Genomic DNA, 18775 nt, shown 5'->3' on the forward strand with positions numbered 1-18775 from the left:
TGTACAATAATGTTGTCTGCCAACTATTGTGTGCATTGATGGAAGCAAAACTGCTCTTCTGCAACAAAAAACAAACCTCTTTGGTGGGTAATACTTTAGAAGCAACTGCTTCAGCTGCTCATATGTTTTCTTTCCAGGGGTCTCAGGAAACGCCAAATTGTGTAGGGTAGCGTAGGCACTTTTCTTCATCACTGTGATAAACATATCAGAGTGAAGCTGTTAACACTAGCAAATGCTTTGAAGCATTCAATGTAGGCTTTCAGGTTACCTGTTGCTGGACAGAACTTCAGCAGGTGTTTCATGAGCACCTAGCTGGCTTCTGTACTTTCTTTTGTGTCTGGCAAGATGCCTGAATTTTCTGCACATCCAAGACTGCCGTGGGTTATTTAGCCATCCTTATAATCACTGTTAGAGGCCAGACATACACCAGGCAGAACACACATTTATTCGGCAGTGGCTTGCCACACCAACATGAATACAATAAGACACACAGCCCAATCCAGCTGTGGTTTATAATACATAAATAGCTGTCACTGCTTATGCACTGATACTGATGACCCCCTGCTAGCTAGATACACAACACACACAAGAATAAGTTATGTGCACATATAGCAAGAAAAATGTAAACAAAAAGGCTTAAATGGGAACACTTAAGTATTAGAATGAGAGTATTCAAGAAACATTCTCATGTGACAATTTATGCTGCAGAAAGCAGAACATCCTTCATATGCAAAAGCAACTTTAGCACTAAGCAAGCTGCTGAACTTAATCATCATAAAAGCAAGCCTCTACTCTTACCTCTATTAAGTAGAATTTATTGATGACATTGGATCTGAAACCCTTATTAACTTGAATTACCTATGAGTCATGTGCTGTTGAATGCAAAGGTAATTCATCTCTCCTGAGTCTGCTGTCACTTGGGTGGTGCACCTTCTTAAGTAATACAAAGAAGATGATTGACATTGAACAAAATACAGTGAGAACAATGTACCACATGAAAGACAAGAGCAGATACATTGCACTTGCACAAGTCTAACATACCACACTGTGTATGTTATGCAAAAGTAATGCTCATGTTCACTAACGTTTTGAGATGTAACATATACAGATGTGTTACTCACTTACATTCAGTCATGTCGGCCATGACAACTTGTACAGAAGTATCAGAAGACAGCAACTTACACCTGAAACGTGGCGAAGCACCTCACACGCACGTTTCTGCAGGTTACACACAAAACACCACATCAATTTACTATGTTATCCATCAGCCAACTGAAATGGCTATTCATTATTTGTCCGCCGACGTTTGTCACAAGGTACACGGTCAAACATCCAGTCATCATCATTCAGGCCAAGTTCATCATCATTGACAATTCCTAAAGTGTGTGTTGCAGTCACTTCCTGCGTTGATGGTTTACTTTTGTTAAGAAATGACAGTGTGTTGTAGACACAACTGCTTGCACTTTCAGATGGACTTGTGGTGTTTGTTGAAGAGCTACTTGTTAATACAGCCCCATTTGCCACAGCTTTCAAAGTGGTGCTATGTGGCGATGTCTGACATGTCTTCACCAGTGCAAACCTTTTTAACTTCTCTTGTGCACTACTGAACGAAGCAGTTGGTCTCTGCTTTGATGCTTTCTCTGATGAGGCACAATCTTTTACTTGCTCCTTCAAAGCACTGACATCGCCTGAGGTCTCTTGTAGTGCGCAGTCAGTGATACTTTGCTGGGAAGACTGAATGCGATTTTCATGGCTGGGTGTCAATTTATCACCTTCACTTGAGTCCCCTGATGACGTCGCAGGATGCTCTGCCACTTGCTCTGAGGAATGTACCACTCTGTGCGAGTTATCTTCAGCATGAGAGTTCGCCCCCAAGAAAGGCCTCCTCTCATGTGCTGAGGCCTGATTTTTCGGCTTCCGAACAAAAGTTTTAAGTAGCTTTGCAATGTCAACACTTTGATGAACATCAGATTTGGGGTAGACATTACTTGTCTTTCTTGCAAATGGCGCACACTCCTCTGATGCTTCCTCAGCCTGATGTGCCTCCGAAGTACGCCTCTTCGTTTTCAGTGCAATACAATGTTCATGAAGTGAATTGTGGCAACTAGTGCTACATTCACTGTTAAGACCTTCCAACAGATCTTCATCTGCACTAACTACACTGTGCCGTGTTTTCTTTGAACCGCTTTGATGCTTTTCTTTCGCACTTTTTGATCCTTTTCGACTATTGTGGGATTCTGCACATGCAGCCAGTCTAGATGTGCCAAGATTCCGAGCCCTCTTAGTTGCTTCATCATGGTGCGACTTCAGCTGCCCTGTGTTACTCTTCTGTGATGTGTCACTGATACAACCACCCGTATTACCACACTGATCTTGAAAATCATCATTAGAAGACAAGTCCAGTTTTGGGGCAGCACGTATGTGCTCATCACAGCTCCTGTCTTGTGGTAATAATTGGGAGTGATCACCTCTCTTGTGGAATGGGTAACTCTTCCTACTGCAGTGGCTTAGTTCCTGGTCAAGGATGTCAAGAAGGCCAAGACGGGTCAGAATAACTTTTGCTGGAAGAACAAGAAAGATGCAGCAATGCAAGCACAATGTAACTTTGCAGAGAGCTTTGCAATATCATCAGACCTGTAAATATGTACGCAAGATGTCCCAGCTAACTTTAGCCAGAGCTTAAAAATATATTAATGCCATGTAGCTGGACCGAACCAAGGTAATGTTGTTTGCCATCACTTGGAGATACTCAAACTATTTTCTTCATTTTGCCTAATTAGATAATTAGTCTTAATTATGTAACTTCTCAAATATTATGATTAGATGAAAGGTGTCAATGAAAAATTGTAGAGCGACATCAAAAACTCCCAATACAGCTTTCTGTTGCTCAATACAGGCTATATAAAAGTGTTTTTCCAAGCTTGAAAAAAGCCTACAAAAGCACACAAAATTGTCGCGCGACTGGCCACTCGAGGCACTTTGCGTGTATTCGCGGGCTTCTTTCACGTTTGGAAAAACACTTTTATGAAGCCCGTATTGGGCAACAGAAAGCTGTATCTGGAGTTTTTCATGTTACTCTACAATTTTCGGACCAATCCTTTTAATCTAATTAAAATATTTGAGAAAATGATTAATTAATTAGGACTAATTATGTTTTTAGGTAGAATGAAAAAAAAAATTATAGCCCCTCCCCTACCAGGAACAGGGGTGCATGCGAAGCAACCCTAGGGGAGCAGTCGGTTAGTTTTTTTGAGCGTTTGAGACACATTGTGCCACTACTGTGAAGAGTGGTGCAAGTGAAGCTCGGGATCTGCGGCTCTTCATTGTCATAACACCTCAGCTTCATGCTCCCTCACGGCGAGGTCGGCACATCGATGATGAGCCCTTTTTCAAGCGAGTTCTTGGCGGCGTTCATCCAACGCTGCATGTTCTTCAGCCAAATGCACGACGCACGGCCCGCTCCCATTCTTTCAACACAGCCTGCTCTTCGGCAGAACAAACCAAATGCGGCGGCCTCCCCATCTGACTGCCGGGCCTGAACTGGCGGGAAACTGCAGGTGTGAGATGAGCGAACACGCTATCACATCCTTTCCCTCTTCCGGAGAGAGGGGACGGGATGCCTGTGATTGGCTCGCACCTTGCGCTGTGTATACTTCTTCAGGCATAAAAAACCCCACTTTAAAGTCCACGTATGATGAACTGACAGTGGCTCAATCGGTTAGCGTGGTGGTTTTGCAACCCGGAGGTTGGTGGTTGGTTCAAATCTGCAGCCCGACAAGCAATTTTTATTTTTGCGCAGCTTGAGTTTTTTCGTACAGCATTACTGATGCCAACTCGAGGGAGGCAATACAAGCTTTTCTTGAAAAATAATTTGAGTATCTACAAGTGAAGACAAACATTACCTTGTTTCTGTCCAGCTACGTGGCATTCACATATTCTTAAACTCTGGCTGAAGTTAGTTGGGACACGCTGTATATATTAATAGATATAGGATGTCCAAACTATCATGCACCATGATACAAAAATATGCAAATGCCATGTAGCTGGACAGAACCAATGTAATGCTGTTTGCCATCACTTGGAAATATACTCAGATTATTTTTTTGCATTCCATCTGATTCATAATTATTCCTAATAATTTAACCAACTTCTCAAATATTATAGTTAGATGAAAAGTGTCAATGAGAAAATTGTATAACAACATGAAAAGCGCCCACTACAGCTTTCTCTTGCTCAATACGAGCTACATAAAAGTCTTTTCCCGAGCGTGAAAGAAGGCCACAAAAATTTAGAGGATGCTTAAGCTTCACCTTTAAGAGTGGAACGCGATAGATTTCGAAGATCCCCGACTGCTTGTCACGGTTCCCGGCAACCGCAGCTCTCATGCGGAGGTGAGCGTGATGGTGTTATTACAAGGAACCGAGAGGGCTATGCCGCTTGGAAAAGGGGTTTGTGTTGGAACTTTCGTGTAACAGAATTATATTTTCTGCAATATTAAAATTAAACTCCAACGCTATCATGTCTCTAGATTGTGTTTAGGTTGTACTTTATGATTTCTTGATGTATTTTACTTTGAGAAATTCAATTATTTCAGTAACGCCTCTGCACCACATGGAGGGCCTGCATTGTTGTGGTTCAGAATTTTTCACCAAGCAGTGTCCAATGCCGATATTGGATCTTTTTGCGATATGGGGGCCCTTGATGCTATCGCATTAATACATGCAAAATTACTGTGCGTCTGGTCACTCAAAGCACTTTGAGTGTTTTCGCTGGCTTTTTTCATGCTCAAAAAAACCCTTTTATGTAACACGTATTGGGCAACAGAAAGCTGTATCGCAAGTTTTTCATGTTGCTCTACAATATTCTGATTGACACTTTGAATCTAATTATAATACTTGAGAAGTTGATTAATTATTTAAGACTAATTATGTAATTAGGTAGAATGCAAGAAATGATCTGAGTACCTCCGAGCAACGGCAAACAACATTACCTTGGCTCTGTCTAGCTAGTGGCATTTGCATATTTCTAAATCTTGTTACATGATAGCTGGGACATCCTGTATACCTGTATGTATATGGTGAGCAAAACGAGACGAAGGTAAAAGCTGGAGCCAACGTTTCGACAAGTGGATTTGTTGAAATGTTGGCTCCTGCATTTACTATGTTCTCATTTCGCTTATCATCTAGAATTTCCATCTCCCGCCTTCCCTCTGTTTTCTCTATATGTACATGTGTATCACACATAATATTAGCATTAGGAGTTTGCTACAGGACATAGAATCTACGAGAGGGCTACAATTCGCCTAACTGTGGGCTCGCAGCTAGATACAGATTAATGTTTTCACCCTAGAGTGAAATATGTGGTTCACATATTGGTGTCCCCTTGGACAGTCTAAAGGAAGAAACTACAGGAAAATTTAGTCTTCACATGGAACTTGCACCTCATAAACTTTTAATGCCAACTGTACATAAGTAAAATATCAAATGATGCTAGTGAGAAAGTTTCTTTCAGAAGCCACATGCCACTTTGCAAAGCCAGCCCAAATGCCAAGTATATCTGCCTTTGAAAGAGGCCAATGTTCAAATGTACATTAGACAGAGCACTAGAGTGTTTCTCATTATTCCCAATGCTGCTGTTGAGGTGCAATAAAGGCAGAGAAACTGCATATCTGAACACTGCCTTGGAGCATTTCACAGGCACATGGGATTTCGAATGAGTGCGTTTCTAAAACTAAAAGTGGCTGCAGTAAAAAGCAAAGATATTGCACTACAATACAGTTTACCTTGATTTCGATACTCCTTCTCTGGGTCTGTTGCAAATCCAGTGTGCAATGCGTCAACATTTTCCACAAGGGCTGAACTTTGCATGGACACTTCCATAAGTGCCACGGCGACCACTGCATCTTGGACACCAACTTCCTCTCGAAACATGAGCCTTGCATGGCCTGTTGACAGATTATAATGTGTAATTAAATGGGAAAGGCTTGAATGCAGACATTCAGATTCAACTCAATGTTCCACTACAGGCAAAGGCATGTTTTTTATTACAGCATCTGCATTGGCTGCCTTACATTGCCCTTATTCCGCATGCTATGGGTGACATGGATGATGTTTGATCGTACGTGAGTTCACTCTCATCGCTACCGTGACAGTTATTTCACAACCTCAAACCAGAGATTAATGTTACCAAAATGTGACGGGGGAATAAAATATATGTATTTACAATATACACAGTTATGAAGTTGTAGGTCAGTAGTCAGGGTACCGCTGTCTACCGATCGTCGAGACACTTCAACCTCCTCTTCACCTCACAACGTCCTTTCGTCCACAGCAGCACAAACTCGTTAGTGACAATACAGTGAACTCTCACTTGAGTGAACTTCAAGGGACCGAAGGAAATAGTTCACTTAACTGAAAGTTCACTAAACTGAATATTCACTAGACCAACATAAGACATGGCATACAGAGTCAGAAGTTTGAAGTGCAATTCATGGAACAAAAGACATGACAGCAATAGTGTTAGAAATGTGTGAAATGGAATTTGTATATATCAATGAAAAACACGCCATGTGCGCCACCGACGAGACTGGAAAGAAAGAGACGACGACCATGCCGCGACTAGCTGGACGAAAAAAAACACACGCCACGTGGTTTGTGGTGTGACAGATCGCCGCTTTACTCTGGCGGCGTTGCAAGCACCAGCGATCTTACTTTGTTCATGGCCTCCGAAATTACATGCGTGCTCGTTTCGTGCGGGTGATCTCGGAGGCCATGCCTCGTTGCCATTCGTTTTCTGCGCCGCAGCTTTGCCCCAAGGGCGCTATAGCACCAGTGACTTTACATTGCCACTGGAGTGGCGGTTTGATGAGGGCGGGCATCGGTTGCGCCTGCAGTGCAGTGCAGTGCAAGCTTTGGTACTCTGAGCGAGTTCTTTAAACTTAAATATTGACTGTTCCAAAATTCGTTTAGGTGAAACAGTTTTGCATAGAATCTATAAGAAAACTGCCGGGGATTTTTAAAAAGTTTGCTATTCTGAAATATTCGATAAACCGACGTTCGCACAACTGAGAGTATACTGTATATTACATCATCCATAAGCTTTCATATTAAGTCAGGCCAACATTGTCTGCCGCCCTGGCGTACAATGTTGGCCTGTGAGGCTGACGATGGTTATAAGCAAAATACATTGCAGCTCACCCTTTAACTTAGAGTGAGGTTTTACTGTATATATCCAAGTTAGCCTGCAATACTCAGAAGCAGCAGACAGGGCAAGCTGTTTTTTTTTGTTGTTGTTATTTTAATTTTAGTAGTTTTCTATGAGCCCACACGTATGTGTATTATGAAGTATATGCAAGTTGGCCTTAAATTTCTTTCTGCTGAGAAAGCTGCAGCTGCACTTTAACTAAACATTTAAATACATTTGAGCAGGCAAAGCTTACACAACAGTAACAGACTTCCTTGGTGACACCACAATCAGCCATTCAAGAGTAACACATCAATCCAAAAACAAAATAAACATATCTCGCCACTTTTCCACCTGTTACTTTTGCAGTCATTGGCCATTACAAAAGTGGACCTTAGCTGCACCTCTAAGCACTAGCTTGAGGAGTTTATTGATTACTGACACTAAAGACGCCCGGTGACCATACTGTATCTGCATGACATAAGCCTAAAACTTGTACTAGGCACAAACACTTTATGTGACACAAAGTATAAGTTATAATACTTAAGTAATGGTCCACAAATATTACTTCAAATGACGCAGGGGTAGCAAGTACACTAGCTAAAAATATTTTTTTAGTTTGTTGCAATTGGAGCATGGGACAAAAATGCACTCTAGGATTTCACAGCCATTATTTGTGCATATCATGCTTTCAATATCTAATTTGTAAACATTTCATTGGAAGACTAGAAACAGTGCACAAAGGACAGCAAAAACACAACCCGGGTGCAGACTCGCAACTGAATATTTATTGGGAAAGCATCTAGCATTGCGAGTCGCCGGCTGTGTTCTGTTTTCACTGTGCTTAGTCCTTTGTGTGCTGTTTCTAGTCTTCCAGAATGTACCGACTTGCCCAGCTCTCGATTCTTCCACATGGATTGAATTGTTTCAAGATAAGCAAGTTCACTTTTAAAAGGGTCATTATTTTAAAGTGGTAAGCTTTCTCTGGTTTTTTCGTTTGTTTTCGTGGTTGGTGGCTGGCAGTCAGAGGTTGACACTGTTGAAGCTTGGGCAAGTTGGTGTGACATTCTTTTTCAACAGCGCAAAGGACAAGGTCACTCGTGTTGTCCTTTTGCACTCATCTTGTCCTTGCACTTTACGCGTTTGAAAAAGAAAGTCAAAGGTTGTTGGACAAAGGTTAATGGCAGCAGGTTGGAAAAAAAACACCTACGCAAAGGGCACGCACTCCTCATGTTGCAGGGTGCATTGATTGCCGAACGCCAACAGTAATAGCTCTCTGAAGTCCGCATGCTGTCCACCTATTCTACTGCTAGGGATATGCTGGTTAACAGCTCTGTACTCTGTAGAATCATGCAATGAAGCAACAAACATTACCTAAGTGTTCTCACTGCAACAAATATATGTCATCAAGTACACCATTCTTTTAATAAAACGAACAGTAGCTTTCTTTAAGCACTCATCTACTTCGCTTACATTGGCAATCATCGTCGATGGTTTTTGCTAAAATTTTAATTGTGGCACCATATTTATATTTATGCTCACTTAATATTTCTTACACAATAAGGGACATGCAAAATACTGAAACATGGCTTTTCTGCACTATATTACGTTGCCCTACACGATATGGCCGACCTCACTCTCATAGCACTACTGAACTAGGGGTAGGCTTGTAAACAGCAAGGATGTAGTGAGGAAAAGATGGCTGCTAGGGTAGCGGCACCAGCTCGTGTACTCCCGCTTTACTCCCACTTATAGGGTGATGTATGCCGTCTTGTGAAGGGTCAAGCAAGATGTGTGAGGAAATGTACTAGCAGAATTTCACATATTCAATAAATTTTGCACATTTCCAAACATTTCATATGTAGATGGTACAAAGAAATAATCTGAGGGCTTCATACCCTGTGACAGTCGAACTAGACTCTCCAAAAGTCGCAGTGTTGTCCTGGCAGCATCACGCTGAGCTACACTCCTCTGACATCTGTAGTACTCCTGCAGAACTCTATAACAGCAGCCAATACACCATGAATTAGCATTGGTAACAGACATATAACACTTGAGATGGGCATGTTGCGATCATTTTCTGAAGCAAATAACTATATTCTTGCTGAATAACTGACACCACAAGAAGCTAGCTGTGCTCAGGTAAAGTAACAGCTGTTGCAGCAGTTCCCGAGCCATCGCACTTACAGCCAACTGACAAAAGCAGCTAGACTAACTACACTACACAAGGCACACAGCACTGAATCTTTTTTTAGTTAACGGGGTCCTTGCAGTTACACATAGTACTTGGCTCTTATACCTGGAACATTAACAAAAGCTAGTACTAATTCAAGGTAGACTGTCAGGATTGCATTATTTCTGCATTTGTTCAGAGCAAAAAGGTGGTTTTTAAGGAATGAAACAAAGGATAAAATAAGAAGCTTGTAAAGAAGCAGCAGTTGTGAACCAGTAAAGTATGGGTGAGTGACAATAGCTCACATAGCATGCACATTTACTGCAAATGTTGAAGTGCTATTTGCTGCGGGTTGAGGAAATCAAAGCTATTGAATTCTTCATTTTTTCCATAAACTTATCAACTATTGGAATTATGTCGCTTCAGTTTGACATTAATTACATTTCAATTTGAATTTCATCTGGGCAAAACAACTGACAGGCACCCAAGCCTACAAGCTACAGTGATGTGACAAGCCTTCACATGTTTGATAGTTTGCTGATAGTTTGCTTTCAGCAAATCAAGGCCATCACAGATGGAAATGAAAATAACTGCTCCAAAAATAAGTATAAGAATATTGTAACGACAATTTTTAGTGCAGCAACCAAGAACCTGAGAAGGAAAGTACTGTATTTAGTACTGAGCTCTTGCTCCTAGCCACCAAGTAAGTTCAATGAAAATCTGAACTCCTCACTACCAAAAATAGAAACAAACTGCTACCTTTGAGCATCTTCAGTCAACCTGGGAGTGAGAGTTTTGATTGTCAAAAAGTAGGAGCGCATTCGGCTTATGGACCAAAATCCAGTGTCCTCTCGTTCTTCTGGAAAATGCAAAGCATATGACAGTTTTGATGATCCATCTGGTAATTTTTAACATGTGAAGCACCAAAGAGTATTGCAGCATGTTTGAAAGATAGTTCTGGACAACTTCAAGAAGTGCAGAGAAATCAAAATCAAGAGAAGGAGAAATCAATGCCATTAGATGACCTTATGGCATTGATTTTACCGGAACCTTGCATAACATGCCAGTGTTTCCTAAATTCCCCTACCCTGCAACCAAATAACAAGTCCAATCAAACCTCATTATAATGAAGTTGTATTTGGACACGAAAGTAGCTTCACTATATCTGGTATTCATTATAAGCATACATGCAGATATCAGCAGTAAAAAAAATTGTGATCACATCTGTGTAAAGGAAACGCAAGCAAGGTGCCTCCAATAGGCCAGAAAAATGTCATCTTTAGATTTTGATGGCTTGTTGACACCTTGCCACGGTGACGCAACGCAGAGGAATGACAATAAATTACATACATGCACTCTGCACTGCTGCGGATATGCAAGCATGCAAAAGGTGTTGTTACACGGGTAGGCGCATTGGCTTGCTGACTGCAGTCCAACCAAGCCATGCCATTGCTGACGTCATCAGACTTCTCTGACATGGAGGGTACCACACGTGGATACTCTGCTACTACATCGATCAGTCATGCCCATGCACATGATCTCACACTCTATTGCTAAGGTCTGAGAGTGCAAATGCATTAACGGCGAGCTTCCCACGATGGCTTGTCGCCAGCTACTCTGCCAGCAGCGCTGCTTAAGGTTCTAACTCAAACCTGGTTATAACCAGAGCTGTTTCCGTCAATAGTCAACCGGTAAACTTCCAATTTAGTGCCTGGTAGACATGGCAGCAAATGGCCACTACGTTTGCAACATTGTGTGTGTGTGGTACATGTTCAAAACATTGTGTGGTGTCCGAAATGTCGGCTATTGCCATCATACATTGGTGCTAGGGGTGGGCAGCGATGCCGCAGAAGTTGTGCTGGTCCGAAAATTTAGGCATCCACAAATTGGTTGGAGACAGTAATTGACATTTTTGCCACCAGAAGGTATATGATTGGCCATGTGCAAATAAAGAATTGCTTCACTATAAATGATACTCTGTGTGGTCCTGCATTTTCAGCTTCGCTATGACAGAAAACCCTATTAAAATAAAGTACGGTCAACCAAATTTTGGATGTACTTTTTCATATCCAATAACTTGTTATATCTGTGGTCATTATATCAAAGTTTTACTATTTTATCCTTCTCCTTGTGTCGAAAGAGTGTCATCACAGCTTGAACGACACAAAAAAGTCTAGAAAAGTTTTCAAGTGCCATGAGCGTGTGCCACTGCCAGTGGCTGTGGGACAAGGAGGGTTGAATGATGCATCTGAGTAACGCTATTCTATGGGCGAATTCATCCACACTGTGGCATCAAAATTTCTATCTCACTCCCGCAAGTTTTATATACATTATGCCTAGCAGCATACTGATTACATGTGATTGCAAGAGCGCAAGTTGTCATGATGCTTAGCACATGCAGCTAAAAGCCATCTCTCTACTTGCAACGGGGATGGAATGCAAGAAAACATGTGCACACTTAGTAGCATGCCAAATGAGTTTGAGGTGTCACTGTAGGACAAGATGAAGGTACACCAACTTGCCCAACTGTCGGCTCCTGTTACACATTTCAGCGCGTGACTCCGGTCAGAAAAAAATTTGTTTTAGGACCCCTTTAACTGCTTTCACTGTAACTAATATTATCAGGCTTAATGTTCAAGTATGATGAGCACTTCGTTACTACGGATAAAGTAGCAGTGCTAACTCAAAAAGGTAGAGGTGCCACCACTAACCATTCTCGAAACGTTTAAAACCACTTCAGCAAATCTAGCACAATGATCTCACCCCTTTTCCGATATTGAGGAGCACATGCTCCATATGGAAATCATAAAACATACTCTACGAAGAAAAAATAAGCTGACATAGTAAAAAAGAGGTGAGGTATCAATAACAGACTACAAACTACAACACTGCCGCATACCTTCACAATTGTTAACAATTATAAGGGCTAAAAGCAACCTACCAGTAAGAGGCATATTAAGTACAGAAGTTTCCGTCATGTGTTTAGTTATTTTTATAATAAACCATCCTTTCTATAAAATTTCGTGTCAATTTATTTCACATATTTCAATCTTTCCATCAGTCTGAACAAATCTCAGTGGTCTCAAAGAGTATGAATATGATTGCGACTGGAATGTACATATATTTGATGCAGATATTGGCTTTACATAATTTTTTTTTACTCACCAAGTGGGTTTTGTCCTCGAAGAATAAATTTGGAGACCAGTCGATCCCAGTCTTGATTATGAGAATCCTTCAAGACAAGAACTAAGTCAAATCGACTAAGCAAAGGACTGGCAATGCCAGTGTTCACGTCCAGGTCCTGCAAAAGTATATGTTGTTAGTGTAGTGAGTTTTATCCAGTTTTGCTTTCAGTATCCAAATTATGTAGCGCCTCTATCAGCCAACCACTTTACGCCCTGTGACATCTTGTCACATCATTGTATGTAACCAACCATCCCCTGATCATAAACTCATTTTTTCTCCATTCTCTGATTGTGTCTGCTTGCCTCCATGTCGCCCAGCTGGCGGCGTTCTTTGTTCAGCCATTTATGCCTCCCCGCTGGCTGCCTCAGCAATTGCCACATTGGGTGCCTCCATTTTATTTTATCCATTTACACATGTCCCTACATTTATTTTTGTATCCTTTCTATGCTATATCCAATAGGCTTCTATTATCCAGAGGAAGCTCTTACTGGTGGGTGCAATGTGGACATTGCCTATATGAAGGGGTGCATGGTGTAGGAGATTGATTAATCTTCTATCTGACGTTTTATTAGCCCTTTTGCTACCGAGTATTCTCTGCAAGAACAATCCAAATATACCAAATGCATTTATTTGTTCAAAGAAACATATACACAATGAAACAGCCAGAAATACATACTATTGAATATCTTTGTTTCAGAACAGGGTTTTAAGAGATACATTTTGAAAAAACTAAACTGAGAGTTTGTTTAACTTTAGTACTAACAATTTTGCTGCAGGGATTTGAAACTAGAAGGTTAGCTGGGAAAAGTGTACTCTTTGCATTAAAATAAAGTGGTACTATCACTTTGATGAACACCTATATAACTTATGTGCAAACTTACACAATGTGGTGAAGTCAAACCTGTGCGTGTAGGTTTTCGTATAGATGAGCTCAACTTGTTGTCAGGGGGAATGGTACAAATTTTGACAACTAGCCTGGCTCGTCCTTGGTATGAATGCCCTTCTGTCACATGCAAGCTAGTGTATTCAGCTTTCTTACCCCATCTGCTGAGCACGAGCCCTTTGGATTTGTGGCTGCCAGCACAGAACATCTCGTACTCAGCTTGGTCACCAAGCCTGCCTGGAACATAAACGGTTGAGGCAGGATGAGATGCGACCACGAAAGAAAGAAAGACAGAAGAACATGTGAGCAAGAAAAAAAAATGAATGACCACTTAAAGGATGAGTGCTGGATCTTCAAGGGTAACTGAAGCTGGACATCCATGCACATTTTGGCCAATGGATTGGCTTGGCTGACCTGCAGCTGGCAAGCCAACATGCTGGTCCCCTATGGTCATGTATATTGCACAGCTGCATATTGATGATGGTTCGAAGCACATTTGTACCTTAGCACTGTTCATGTGCCATGTATCAACATGATGAGCAAAACGAGAACAAGGTGAAAGCAGGAGCCAACGTTTCGACAAGTGGACTTGTCGTCTTCAAGGCAACATATGCTTTCCTCGCCACAGTATATATAGGTGGGGTTCTTCTAAAGAGGAGAAGTCGTAAGGCGGGTGCTTGCGGCAACGAGTGAAGGTGTGTTAGCGGTGAGGGTAATGAACTGAGAATAAAGGAGTGCTGTGCACAAGGCCAGGGACAGGGCCGTCTGTCAATCACGTGTCAACGCTCGTGTGTCAGCCGGCATGTAAATGGCATGCACAGCAGCCCTCTATTATGGTCGTGGGCTATAGTGTCTCTGAAAGAGATAATAGAAGGAGCGGCAGAAACCAGTGCCTGTGAAAAAAAAAAAAAAGAAAAGAAAAATACTAAAATGATATAAATAAATAAAAGGAAAAACATGGAAAGGGGAAGAAAAAAAAAGGAGAAAACAAATGCTAAGAAACCAAACTAAGCTAGATTTGACTTCATGTGCATAACTATTTGCAGTGCTTTTAATTTTAATGTCACTTTGAAGGTGCCTGTAGGTTTTGCACCTGGAGCAACAACATGCTTTAATTATGGGGGAATGCAAGACGCCATGGCAAGCCACTAAAAATCCATCAAAATCAACAGGAAACTCTCTGCTGGCCTATCAGAGGCATTACATTTGCACTTCTCTCACAGAGACCGAATAGCAAAACTTTTTCTCACTAATACCAGCATGTACGCTTACAGTAAAGTTTAACTGTCCAAGTACAGGAATGAGGAACTGCTTAACTTGCAGGTCTAGCCACTGAAAAACTGGCTATGTTCACCTAAAACCATGCACCTGACCTTTAGCTGCTCAGTCTGTGGCCTGAGACCACAGACTGAGCACTACTAAGGGCCACAGATGCTGGTTTGAATAACCTTAAAATTAGATTACTGGAAAATTAATATACTGATTAAACATATACACAGGTATGTACACACACAGAGCATACGCTTCCTTCAAAAGCACCCAATAAAATCACATTACACACATATAGTGCTAGAGAAAATATTGTCACCTGAGTCACTATGTGTTTCAGAATATTTCTGTATAGGTGACTGTTGTGTCAGCCCGTGATTTTGGAAGAGAATTTTGCATAGGAGCCATATCACGATTATCTACTGCTCTATGAGCATGTGCTGTCACTATGTGACTCATTTTTCGCTAAGAGGAGTCACCTAATTTTAAAGGTATTTGCTTGGGGAAAAAAGTTTGAATCAACTAAAACCTGCTTGAATTAAATTACTTTATTTAAATACCCCGGAGACACACATGGCCAACCAAAAGTTTTTAATGTTTGCTTAATTAATCAAAATTAAGAACTATTTCAGAATAAATGATCATGACTTGGCAGATTTGGTGATTTCCAAAATGACTATTAAATTGCTGTCATCTGACTTTCTTTAGATTACTTACAAAAGATATCTGTAGTCTGGTCGGAAATGTTTGTTGTTCATTTAGAAAATGTGCATCCTTTAGGCATATCTTTTACTCGCTAAGTCACTGTGCTGTTTTGCAAGTTCAAGTGGACAGCGTTCAGCAAGAACAAACCGAAGTAGCACACCTTCGCCACACTGATTGTCTGCTGCTCCATGGCCTCATGAATGCTACCACGGTCATGCTCTCGAATGCTGTTGAACTCATCGATGCAACAGACACCTCCATCTGCCAGGACCAAAGCTCCAGCCTCCAGCTGCCATTCCCCACCATCCTGCATGGTTGACGCACAAGCTGTGTCATCATGACTCTTCAACACAAGCATGCTAAAGTGAAACGCAGTGGCTCATACTAGCAAACAAGATACACTTGCCATGTGAACTGATTCTGCTGCTGATAGGAGATATAAATAAATAAGACTTTGTCAAAATTTGAATCCATTTAAGGAAAATAACATGTACCCTTGGTTCCCATTTATGAACTTTATTTATGAACAAATAGTACTTTGTTGATGGATGAAACTGGTATTTGCAAACTGTATGTAGTTATCTTGATCAACTCAGAATATTATCTTGCAGTCCATCTGTTCCCCCAATATTCTAGAAGATTGAAAAATGCATTCAGAAGTACCTAATGCAGTTGTTCTTATAAGGTTACCTATTACATTATCCCTTTTTCTAGATTCTTAAGAGCGAGTAATGAGAGCCAAATGAAGCTCTTTTGTCCAGTCCCTTTTAAATCAACATATGGGCTTTATTGTTTCTAAATATTGAGTAAAAGCCTTTTAGGTTTGCTTCAAGCTATGTGAAACACCCAGAATAGCCATCTAGGAAGTACATGTGCTACTTCTTTCATTACACATTGTTTTTCTTTAGTACCATTGTAGAACTATCACAAACAAGGTGGCATAGCTGGCACCTGGGGATACTCGTTGTGGACTGTTGATCCCCAAGACCCAACTGTCAATAAAAGCTGCTGCAGCTGTTGGAATCAGCTCTGTCGCAAGTTATGCAACAAGTGGTGCATACAAAAACCAAAGATATGATACTGGCTGCAGCTTATGGTGCAATATGCTACATCAGAAAGAAATTAAACATTTCATCAAGATGGATAAGCAGGGTAGAGTTGTGACTTTGGGGTGGAGGACGAAAGACGGACTCTTTCTGCAGACGAGGAAGATACGAAAAATTTTATACAATATTTACAGATAGTGGATGATAGCGTACATGTAGCTGTAAGAGCACATCAGACCGACTGGGCGGCTGGAGGCAACTCTCTCTTCACAATGGGCCTGGTCTCCCTTAAATCCCTTTGGCGACTCCTCGTTGGCAGGAACCAGGTAGGGGGGATGATATCACCCACGTCGAATTCTTGATTCGTCACGGAGATGGCTGGGTGCTTCTTGGAGTCCCCTCCCGTGTCAAATTCTTGATTCATCGTGGAGAAGTGGCAGCTCTCGTCGCCTCGATGATAGGCACGTAGTATGGCAGCTCCCGTCACTTCGATGATAGGCATGTGGTATGGCACTACAGTAGTTGGCTGACATTCATCATGAGTATTTTTCTAGTATGAACCCCATGGGAGCAATCTTGTGCACAACAGCAACAAGCGACGTGATGGAGATGGGAGGGCAGGTGAGCACGAGGTAACGGGATCAAGTGCGCACTGGGGGCTCGTTCCTGCTCCTTCTAAACCAGATAAAAAAGTAGGGTGCGCGCAGCTATGCTTGCTCCGATTCAGGCTTGGCTCCCCGCACATCTTTCCTCGTCACTTTGATGGCATGTGACATAATGGTAGCTAGCAACACATTGAGTATTCGCTTCGGGTTTGGGTTTGTACGAAAGGTGGTTCATGGGAGTGAGAAATCTTGTTCGAAATAACCGTTCCATGGTTCTGGAGTTCGAATTCACAGGAGTTTTTCTCTATTCAAGTACATAAGACTTAGCCGGGTCCAACAAAGACGTTCAAATTATCAATTAATTTGAATTAAGACATTTTAAATTATCAGTATTTCACTGTAATTACTTTTGAAGACTATTTGCATTTCATTAAAGTGGACATAGGACCCTTAGGATGGGAACACTCACTGCAAATAGCACCCGCACCTGCAATGCCACGCGAGTTGCAATGTGCTAGGTGATTTTTGGGATACCAGATGGTCCCTTAGGCATACAATGATGCAATAGCCAGATTAGCCCACATAAACCTTGCCACAGCTTGAAGAAATTATATACTATACAAAGCCTAAAATATATTTCACAAACTTTTTGCTATGTTTAATCGGACATTGGAAGCCTTTCTTCGAAGATGGGAGCAAATACATTGAAGTTTATTCTTAGCTGAAAACAGGACGTCAGCTGTATATCTGTCACCAACGTGTTCCAATTTATGACCTGTCCTGTATAGATAAGAAGTCACTTCTAATCTGTATTTATGATCCTCTCTATTACTTCACACATTTCACATTTTTCTGATGCTTAACTTCATTCAAGAATGGAAATGTGTCAAGCGAAACCTGATATTTGGTGACATAATCTAATATTTTGGCTGATTCTGTCTATCAACTGTATTTCTACATCTATAAAATAATACTCACATTGTTGTTGCTACAAGTTTCCTTTGATTGTCAGAAATAGTAACAGCCAGAAGCACTCTCTTCAAATGACAACTACAAACAACTGTGCCCTTCAGCAAGTGCTTGTACTGCTTTCATAAGTGCACAAACAGATGCATACAAATAATGCAACAAGCAGTTACATTGCATTTTGAAGAAACAGAACATTACTGGCTGTTGGATTTATAATAGCAGACACATGATAACCAGTGCCAGTATTCAGTTGTAATGGCAGACAATTTAACACTTGCCTCCAGTCACACACAATACAAGTAACAAGAATCGGGTAACAACTAGAAAATATTTGTATGTACAAGAATAGTAAACCAGGCAAGTTGGTCTTGTTGCATCATAGGGAACGAGTGCACAGACAACACAGACAGTTGCGAGTCCAGTGAAATGTTGTGTCTTCTTTCTCAGTCTGCATTGCGTATGAATTGGTTCCATACAATGGAACAAATTGCTGCCAACTCACCTTGATTGCAGCTGCAGTAAGGCCAGCACTAGTGCTGCCAATTCCTGTTGTCAAGACTGAACGAGCACTCATCTTTGCTGCATATTTCAGGAACTGAGACTTGGCTGTACCTGTTCACGTAAATAAATATGCTTCCATAAGAGCAGGCAAAAAGCAAAGCTATACGTAATTAAACTCAGAGAGAAATTGTGCAGATGTCTTTAACACTGGGCCAAGGTGCACAGATTTGTCACGTCTGGACGTAGCTAAGTTAAG

General features: G+C 41.3%; 1 protein-coding gene across 2 annotated transcripts in view; it reads right to left on the minus strand.

Annotated features, from left to right (window-relative positions):
• Positions 1–422: 422 nt before the first annotated feature.
• LOC135903926 (uncharacterized) overlaps positions 423–18775 on the minus strand; it is a 43322-nt gene continuing 24969 nt past the window's right edge. For both annotated transcript variants that reach the window (XM_065434403.1, XM_065434409.1), the window contains 8 exons: positions 18521–18630; positions 15559–15705; positions 13581–13661; positions 12521–12656; positions 10115–10214; positions 9081–9181; positions 5783–5944; positions 423–2561 (listed from right to left, as the gene is read on the minus strand). In XM_065434403.1, the coding sequence (XP_065290475.1) occupies positions 1282–2561; positions 5783–5944; positions 9081–9181; positions 10115–10214; positions 12521–12656; positions 13581–13661; positions 15559–15705; positions 18521–18630 (2117 nt within the window). In that variant the 3' untranslated portion in view covers positions 423–1281. The remainder of the gene's footprint in view (positions 2562–5782; positions 5945–9080; positions 9182–10114; positions 10215–12520; positions 12657–13580; positions 13662–15558; positions 15706–18520; positions 18631–18775) is intronic.

The sequence above is a fragment of the Dermacentor albipictus genome, chromosome 1, assembly GCF_038994185.2.
Source record: "Dermacentor albipictus isolate Rhodes 1998 colony chromosome 1, USDA_Dalb.pri_finalv2, whole genome shotgun sequence".
In the NCBI taxonomy this organism is placed as follows: Eukaryota; Metazoa; Arthropoda; class Arachnida; order Ixodida; family Ixodidae; genus Dermacentor; species Dermacentor albipictus.